Genomic DNA, 10,076 nt, shown 5'->3' on the forward strand with positions numbered 1-10,076 from the left:
ACGGTGGTGGCCGTCTTTGGGTTTGGGGGAGGTGACGGACGTTTCGTTGCCGGATCTATGGTCGGTGGCGGCCTCCTCTTCCGCCGATGAGATCGACCGGCAGGCGGCGTCGAGGGGGGCTAACGTTCTGCCTAATAAAGGTGGCTGTCCTAGGGTTTCTCTCGCGCCAAATGAAGATCGATCGAAAGCTTCTTCCCACCGGGCTGGCTGGATTGTCATGTTCCGGAAGGTTCTACCGGCGAAATTTATTGTGCGATCAATGCCTGAAGATTGTTGGATTGGGTGTTTTCGGTCGTGCGCACCCATGTTTTTTATCTGACCGTTTGGTTTCAGAGGGATCGTTTCGAAGCTCTACTGGATGTTAATGCCATGGAGTTCGTTTTCCTTCCATGGTGCTGGCGGAGAAGGTCATGAAAGCCGAGATCGGTGGAAGATCAATGGTGCTTGGATCTTGGTGGTAAGGTGGAACTGGCTTGGAGCTCCGTGACTTCAAACGGCGACTTGTATATATGTGGGGGCGACTGCACGAGAAGTTTAGAGTTCTATCTTTCAGGGTGAAAATCCAAGGTCTAGCCTTAATTGGTTGTGCCTGGCAATATTCTTATTGAAGGCTTTTTTGAGAGGCAGGACTTTCTTCAAGGTGAAAATCTAAGATCTGTGACCGGGTGATGACAACGTTTGTGCACTGTTTTCTTCTTGGAGGCGTCGCTTATGGAGAAACTAATCTTCTGGTGTTGTCTTGGTGGTGTCAGTTTTGCTGTTTTAACTTTTCGATATCTGTAGCGGGACTTTTTTGTTGTGTACATCTTTTATGCCATCAGAGCATGATGTTGTTGCAGAGACTGGGTGTAATTGGTATCTCCGCGATATTAATATATGCTCTTTATCGAAAAAAAATATCTTAGCTTTATCTAGATATACAAATATCTACGTATTTTAATGTATAGATACATTTATATTTAGAAAATATCGTGACACTTATTTTAGAATGGAGGAAGTACGACCTAAGCATAGCTATGGCATGTTTGGTTAGTCCTATGGAGGCCAGCCATTAGGAGGACGAAAACATGATGATTAGTTTATTAAAAGAAATTAATGCAGTCCATAAATCTGCAATCTGATTGGACCATTCCATTAGATAGACATAGTGTTATGCACAGAATAACCTAATTTATAAAGTGAACTGGATAAAAAAAAATCACACATTGCTCAGTTCGTAAGAAAACAAAAGATGAAAAATCACACAATCGAGGAGATCCGTCATCCACACAATGCAACCACCAACATAATTAACACACCTCTAGCTACAAGATATCGACCGTCTAGGTGTGGAAAAACTTCGAAGTCACCCTACGCGAGATGGTTTAGAGCAAGTACAATAAAATATAGTTAGCTGGTTATAAGAGATAAAATATTATATTTTTTGCTTAGTTGGAGAAGAGAGATTAGGAGAGAAAGGAAGTGGGTTCTTATGCTGGCTTTAGCATATACTCCTAGCCACTTTATCAGAGTAAAAAGTGGTTCAAATTACTATATTTTTTATAGCTTACTATTGTATATGTTAGTGTTACGTGTTAAACATGCCCCTTCATCTCACTTCAGCTACTCACTATAATAAACACAGCCTTGCTTCGATTCAAAATAATCTCCCAGTTCATCAACCCGCCTACTCGCACTGCCGGCCCTATCTCGCCACTCCTTCCGCTGCCTCAGTCCTGCTTCCACCCCGCCTAGTGCCCACGCGCTAGTTCATTGACCCGCCCCTGCGTCCACTCCGCCGCGCCCGCGCGGCGGCGCCGCCGCCGATGGATCCGTCGAACTCCAACGACGTCGTCCTCCTCATGCCGCCCGACCAACCCCAACTACAACCTCAGCAGCAGCAGCCGAAGGCCACGGCAGAGGCGCCCCAAACGCCCCCAAACCCCGAGAAGCCGCCGCAGGCCTCGAGCCCCCATCGCCCGCCTCTCGCGAACCCCGACAAGCCGTCCCAGGCCTCCAGTCCCAGGCGCCCGCCTCTACCCCCTGCCTCAGCCGCGCTCCTCCGCCGTTCCTCCATCGCCAAGCCCAAATCCCGCTTCGTCGAGCCGCCGACACCTTCTGCTCGCCCCTCCTCTTCCCAACCCTCCCCCGCGCATCCAGCCTCCATCCAGACCCCTCGCCCCGCCTCGACCCCCGCAGACGCCGATGACGATGATGACATCTTCCGCAAGGACAGCGCCCCGACCCACGCGTCCGCGGCCAAGTGCCGCCGCAGGGCCTGCCTCTCGCTCGAGCTCGCCGTGCTCGTCGTCTTCCTCGCTCTGCTCGTCGTCAGCCTCGTGGCGCGCCAGCTCAAGGGCCGCTTCATCTGGGGGCTGGAGATCTGGAAGTGGTGCGTCATGGTCACCACCGTCTTCTCTGGCCATCTCGTCAGCCGTTGGCTCATCGCCTTCATCGTCTTCATCATCGAGCGCAACTTCCTGCTCCGTAACAAGGTGCTCTACTTCGTCTTCGGGCTTAAAAGGAGCGTCCAGGCCTGTATTTGGATCGGGCTCGTGCTCCTCGCCTGGTCACTGCTCTTCGACCGCGACCACGGCCGCACGCCAAAGACGGCCAGGCTCCTCAACTACGTCTCCAGGTTCCTCGCCTCCGTGCTCATCGCGTCGATTATCTGGCTGATCCAGACGTTTATCATGAAGTCGATTGCGTCCACGTTCCACCGAAAGGCCTTCTTCGATCGGATCCAGGAGAGCCTGTTCCACCAGTATGTGCTGCAGACTCTGTCAGGCCTTCCATTGATGGATCTGGCAGAGAACATTGGGCGGGAGCCAAGTGGGCGGATGAGCTTAAGCAGGGGCAAGGAGGAGAAAGGGACACCCGACGTGATCGATGTTGCGAAACTGAGGACCATGAACCAAGATAAGATCTCAGCTTGGACCATGAAAGGGCTCGTCTCGGCTATCCGAAGCTCTAAGCTTTCAACAATATCTCAAAGTATTGAGAGCTTTCACGACTTTGATGACACAGAGCAAAAGGATACGGAGATAAATAGTGAGTGGGAGGCAAAGGTAGCGGCAAAGGCCATTTTTAAAAATGTTGCAAGCCCTGGCTGCAAGTGAGGATTACGATTGCCCATTCTTCTCTCTAGTCCCAAGACATTTCAGTATGCATCATTGACAATTGTTTATTTTGCAGGCACATTAAGGAGCTAGATTTGCTGAAATTTTTTAGCAAGGAGGAGGTGGCCTTGATGCTTCCAATGTTTGAAGGGGCATCAGAGACGGGGAACATAAAAAAGTCCGCTCTGAAAACATGGGTGGTAATGAAAATCTTTATTGCAATCACAGTTCAATTTGCATCAGTCGTAATTGTGTAGTTCGTTTATAACATATAAAAAGTACCAAGTCATATGTTTTCCTGGTATATCATTATCTTCTTGATGAACGAAAGAGATGCATGGTAGTATGGTACTGCAAACTATCAAAAAGCAGATGTGTGTGGTGTATTTTGATGCCTCGACATGGATATATTTTACAGGTATTTGAACGATATTTGTTTCCTTGCTTGATTGTTTTTTGCGCCAGGTTAAAGCATATCTCGACCGCAAATCACTAGCACATTCCCTGAACGACACAAAAACTGCAGTTAGCCAACTTCACAACCTCATGAGAGTTCTGGTTATTGTTATAATCAGCATTATCACTCTGTTGTTGATGGGCATTGCGACAACCAAGGTCCTTGTTGTCATTTCGTCCCAGCTTCTAGTTGTGGTATTCATATTTGGAAATGCCTGCAAGACTGTATTTGAGGCCATTATATTTGTATTTATTATGCATCCGTTTGATGTTGGTGACCGCTGTGTCATTGATGGAATTCAGGTCAGTCCTAGACTGCCCCTGTTCTCAGTTCCATTTTCACTGATCTTCTGATGAATACTTTTGACGCTGGCATGTGTTTCTACTGATAATAGATGACTGTTGAAGAAATGAATATATTGACCACTGTTCTGTTGAAGAATGACAATGAGAAGGTGTATTATCCAAACTCTGTGCTGTCAACAAAGCCAATCAGCAATTTTTACCGAAGCCCTAACATGTTTGACACCGTCGACTTTGCTATTGACGTTTCAACTTCAGTCGCGAGCATTGGAGCTCTGAAATCCAGAATTAAAGGGTAAATCCTTAAGCTTTCTCCATGTTTAATTTACCGCATCTTATTCTCTGAGCATTTTTGTTACTAAGCAAAATCTGTTGGTAATGCTTCCAACACCACTGCCAGATGTGGGTAGTCATTCATGAATGAATGTGCAGATCTGCATATGATATGATTGATGAATAAGTTATCTGAACTTGGCTTTATTTTTATTTCTTCCATGTTATCAATTGCCTCTGGTTTCAGGTACTTAGAGAGCAAACCAACACACTGGCAGCCTATCCACACAGTAACCTTGAAGAACATCTTGGACGTGAACAAGATCAACATGTCCTTGTTTGCACAGCACACGATGAACTTCCAGGATATCCGGGAAAAGAACATCAGGAGATCTGAGCTTGTCATGGAGCTGAAGAAAATATTCGAGGAGCTGTCCATTACCTACTACCTTCTGCCTCAAAAAGTCGAGCTTAGCTATGCTGGCCCAAACCCGTTGCCTATATCTGTTTCCCAGGGCAGATAGAACGTCTGGAGATTAACATCAGATGATCGTTCCAGACTTCCCGGGAGACCACACAGTTTGACAACTGATGGTTTGTTTGGTAGTATTTACTGGAGCTTTTTCCTTCTGTGTACATACTCTGCTCGTGTGGTTTAATTTGTGCTGGGTAATGAATGTGTCAGGAATCAGGATAAGCAGCATATAAACTGAACTGAGATTTTGGGCTAGCTATTGCTTTCTTTGTTTAATAAAATCTGGCTGTTAGACAAGTTTAGATAAACGCATTTGTGTTTACCGTGTTGTCTAGCTAGGTGGTTAGGCTTTTACCCCACTGTTTCGGTTATGGCGCGGTCTGTGCACGGAACCATGTTTCTACGATCGCCTGGACGACACGTTAAAACTGGCATCTACCCCTGCATAGATTTTGTTTAAACTGGCATCTGCCCTTGCATTGGTATCTATCTATCTATTCTATTATATACTAAAAGCAAAATAAGGATGCGTAAAATAGAGACACGAGGTTAATCCACATCATCAGAATTATTTTAGCTGTTAGATCAGTAATTTAATGGTTAAGATTTAAAGATTTTACGTAACATGTACCAACACATATTTTTTGAATGTACATGACATGTCATGTTGACATGACATGATATGTCACATATTTTGGAAATCAGTGCAAAATAAGGATGTGTACATGGCATAAATGGAGACCGAACTTATTTTGATGCATCTCTTGAGTCGTATGTGCCAAATACATATAGGAAAGGAGAGTGCAATTGGATTCACGGATTGACACGGAGGCCTATTCAAAGTAAGTCCATACGGATTAATTCATAGCCTAAAATAAAAATAAATAGATGAAGTAGGTGCGCTCGGTTTGGATTGTGACTACAACCAAATTAAAAAAAAAACATAATTCCTCTGTATGTTAAACATTTGTATATATTCGGATATATCTATACACCAAAAGCAAAATAGGGATGCGTAAAATAGAGACACGAGGTTAATCCACATCATCAGAATTATTTTAGCTGTTAGATCTGTAATTTAATGGTTAAGATTTAAAGATTTTACGTAACATGTACCAACACATATATTTTGAACGTACATGACATGTCATGTTTGACATGACATGTCATGTTTGACATGACATGATATGTCACATAGTTTGGAAATCAGTGCAAAATAAGGATGTGTACATGGCATAAATGGAGACCGAACATATTTTGATGCATCTCTTGAGTCGTATGTGCCAAATACATATAGGAAAGGAGAGTGCAATTGGATTCACGGATTGATACGGAGGCCTATTCTCCATAGCCCAAAATAAAAAAATAAATAGATGAAGTAGGTGCGCTCGGTTTGGATTGTGTCTACAACCAAATTAAAAAAAAACATAATTCCTCTGTATGTTAAAGATTTGTATATATTCGGATATATCTATACACCAAAACGTGCCTAGATATATATAAATTTGGACAAATTTGAGACATCAATAAACCTTGATAGTGTAGAATTGGGCTAGATATGGAGATCTACGTAGACACGTGCTAAAAAAAGATTTGACGGTCCGCTGTTCAGATTTCTAAACAGTTTAGATTCGTTTTTCAAGAAAAATATTTTTGAGGCATCAGATTAATTTACGTGTGCTTAAAAAATATAAACAGATAATATTAATCTGAATGTATGAGATTAAAAAATAAATGAAATTACGTTCAATATTATACATGAACAAAAGTAAATTAATAGCACGTAAACCTAGATGGATACACACCTTTTTTAAGAATAAAAGTACATGACATTCCCGGTAGATCGGTTGCTTGCCAAATTTTGATTCCTAAAACAATTGAACTGGTTGCCCGATCATGTACGAGAAATGGACCTACCCGGCTACATGTAGTTAAAAAAATCCCATGTAAAGAGATATCGATGTTTAAAAAATATATTTCCTAAGATATTTTGCATTATCCAAGAGTTAGAGACTTCTTGCCACTATACCCAAATAATTTTAACGGATCAATTTTTGTAGGTGAGTCTCGAACTCGGACCGAAACATTCTAATTTCCCGATGAAGAGTTCTGCCTTGAAGAGGTTTCTAAATTTTCTAAAAATGTAACCATGGATACCCGGCTACATGTAGTTAAAAAATCCCATGTAAAAAGATATCGATGTTTAAAAAATATATTTCCTAAGATATTTTGCATTATCCAAGAGTTAGAGACTTCTTGCCACTATACCCAAATGATTTTAACGGATCAATTTCTGTAGGTGAGTCTCCACGTAAAATAGAGACACGAGGTTAATCCAGATCATCAGAATTATTTTAGCTGTTAGATCAGTAATTTAATGGTTAAGATTTAAAGATTTTACGTAACATATACCAACACATATTTTTTGAATGTACATGACATGTCATGTTTGACATGACATGATATGTCACATATTTTGGAAATCAGTGCAAAATAAGGATGTGTACATGGCATAAATGGAGACCGAACATATTTTGATGCATCTCTTGAGTCGTATGTGCCAAATACATATAGGAAAGGAGAGTGCAATTGGATTCACGGATTGACATGGAGGCCTATTCTTCATAGCCCAAAATAAAAAAATAAATAGATGAAGTAGGTGCGCTCGGTTTGGATTGTGACTACAACCAAATTAAAAAAAAACATAATTCCTCTGTATGTTAAAGATTTGTATATATTCGGATATTTCTATACACCAAAACGTGCCTAGATATATATATAAATTTGGACAAATTTGAGACATCAATAAACCTTGGTAGTGTAGAATTGGGCTAGATATGGAGATCTACGTAGACACGTGCTAAAAAAAGATTTGACGGTCCGATGTTCAGATTTCTAAACAGTTTAGATTCGTTTTTCCAGAAAAATATTTTTGAGGCATCAGATTAATTTACGTGTGCTTAAAAAATATAAACAGATAATATTAATCTGAATGTATGAGATTAAAAAATAAATTAAATTACGTTCAATATTATACATGAACAAAAGTAAATTGATAGCACGTAAACCTAGATGGATACACACCTTTTTTAAGAATAAAAGTAAATGACATACCCGGTAGATCGGTTGCTTGCCAAATTTTGATTCCTAAAACAATTGAACTGGTTGCCCGGTCATGTACGAGGAATGGACCTACCCGGCTACATGTAGTTAAAAAAATCCCATGTAAAGAGATATCGATGTTTAAAAAATATATTTCCTAAAATATTTTGCATTATCCAAGAGTTAGAGACTTCTTGCCACTATACCCAAATATATTTAACGGATCAATTTTTGTAGGTGAGTCTCGAACTCGGACCGAAACATTCTAATTTCCCGATGAAGAGTTCTGCCTTGAAGAGGTTTCTAAATTTTCTAAAAATGTAACCATGGATACCCGGCTACATGTAGTTAAAAAATCCCATGTAAAAAGATATCGATGTTTAAAAAAAATATTTCCTAAGATATTTTGCATTATCCAAGAGTTAGAGACTTCTTGCCACTATACCCAAATGATTTTAACGGATCAATTTCTGTAGGTGAGTCTCCACGTAAAATAGAGACACGAGGTTAATCCGGATCATCAGAATTATTTTAGTCTGTTAGATCAGTAATTTAATGGTTAAGATTTAAAGATTTTACGTAACATGTACCAACACATATTTTTTGAATGTACATGACATGTCATGTTTGACATGACATGATATGTCACATATTTTGGAAATCAGTGCAAAATAAGGATGTGTACATGGCATGAATGGAGACCGAACTTATTTTGATGCATCTCTTGAGTCGTATGTGCCAAATACATATAGGAAAGGAGAGTGCAATTGGATTCACGGTTTGACACGGAGGCCTATTCAAAGTAAGTCCATACGGATTAATTCATAGCCTAAAATAAAAAATAAATAGATGAAGTAGGTGCGCTCGGTTTGGATTGTGACTACAACCAAATTAAAAAAAAAACATAATTCCTCTGTATGTTAAAGATTTGTATATATTCGGATATATCTATACTCCAAAAGCAAAATACGGATGCGTAAAATAGAGACACGAGGTTAATCCACATCATCAGAATTATTTTAGCTGTTAGATCTGTAATTTAATGGTTAAGATTTAAAGATTTTACGTAACATGTACCAACACATATATTTTGAACGTACATGACATGTCATGTTTGACATGACATGATATGTCACATAGTTTGGAAATCAGTGCAAAATAAGGATGTGTACATTGCATAAATGGAGACCGAACTTATTTTGATGCATCTCTTGAGTCGTATGTGCCAAATACATATAGGAAAGGAGAGTGCAATTGGATTCACGGATTGACACGGAGGCCTATTCTTCATAGCCCAAAATAAAAAAATAAATAGATGAAGTAGGTGCGCTCGGTTTGGATTGTGACTAGAACCAAATTAAAAAAAAAACATAATTCCTCTGTATGTTAAAGATTTGTATATATTCGGATATATCTATACACCAAAACGTGCCTAGATATATATATAAATTTGGACAAATTTGAGACATCAATAAAGCTTGGTAGTGTAGAATTGGGCTAGATATGGAGATCTACGTAGACACGTGCTAAAAAAAGATTTGACGGTCCGCTGTTCAGATTTCTAAACGGTTTAGATTCGTTTTTCCAGAAAAATATTTTTTAGGCATCAGATTAATTTACATGTGCTTAAAAAATATAAACAGATAATATTAATCTGAATGTATGAGATTAAAAAATAAATGAAATTACGTTCAATATTATACATGAACAAAAGTAAATTGATAGCATGTAAACCTAGATGGATACACACCTTTTTTAGGAATAAAAGTACATGACATACCCGGTAGATCGGTTTCTTGCCAAATTTTGATTCCTAAAACAATTGAACTGGTTGCCCGGTCATGTACGAGGAATGGACCTACCCGGCTACATGTATTTAAAAAAATCCCATGTAAAGAGATATCGATGTTTAAAAAATATATTTCCTAAGATATTTTGCATTATCCAAGAGTTAGAGACTTCTTGCCACTATACCCAAATAATTTTAACGGATCAATTTTTGTAGGTGAATCTCGAACTCGGACCGAAACATTCTAATTTCCCGATGAAGAGTTCTGCCTTGAAGAGGTTTCTAAATTTTCTAAAAATGTAACCATGGATACCCGGCTACATGTAGTTAAAAAATCCCATGTAAAAATATATCGATGTTTAAAAAATATATTTCCTAAGATATTTTGCATTATCCAAGAGTTAGAGATTTCTTGCCACTATACCCAAATGATTTTAACGGATCAATTTCTGTAGGTGAGTCTCCAACTCGGACCGAAACATTCTAATATCCCGATGGAGAGTTCTGTCTTGAAGAGATTTCTAAATTTTCTAAAAATTTAACCATGGATATATAATTTGGCTATCAATATAGAGAAATA

At 39.8% G+C, this 10,076-nt stretch overlaps 1 protein-coding gene across 1 annotated transcript; it reads left to right on the forward strand.

The window, feature by feature from the left end:
- Positions 1-389: 389 nt before the first annotated feature.
- On the forward strand, positions 390-4,902 carry LOC124706025 (mechanosensitive ion channel protein 10-like). Its single transcript, XM_047237695.1, has 6 exons — positions 390-440; positions 1,749-3,094; positions 3,175-3,298; positions 3,564-3,857; positions 3,950-4,152; positions 4,378-4,902. Exons 1-6 carry the CDS (start codon positions 390-392, stop codon positions 4,652-4,654), a joined length of 2,295 nt encoding a protein of 764 aa, XP_047093651.1. The 3' UTR covers positions 4,655-4,902.
- Positions 4,903-10,076: the final 5,174 nt, after the last annotated feature.

The sequence above is a fragment of the Lolium rigidum genome, chromosome 1 (assembly GCF_022539505.1).
Source record: "Lolium rigidum isolate FL_2022 chromosome 1, APGP_CSIRO_Lrig_0.1, whole genome shotgun sequence".
NCBI classification, from domain to species: Eukaryota; Viridiplantae; Streptophyta; class Magnoliopsida; order Poales; family Poaceae; genus Lolium; species Lolium rigidum.

Coding starts and splice junctions, on each gene's coding strand:
- LOC124706025 (XM_047237695.1), top strand. CDS start 390: ATGGTGCTGGCGGAGAAGGTCATGAAAGCCGAGATCGGTGGAAGATCA. Junction 3,095..3,174: donor GTTGCAAGCCCTGGCTGCAA/GTGAGGATTACG, acceptor TTTATTTTGCAG/GCACATTAAGGAGCTAGATT. Junction 4,153..4,377: donor CTGAAATCCAGAATTAAAGG/GTAAATCCTTAA, acceptor CTCTGGTTTCAG/GTACTTAGAGAGCAAACCAA.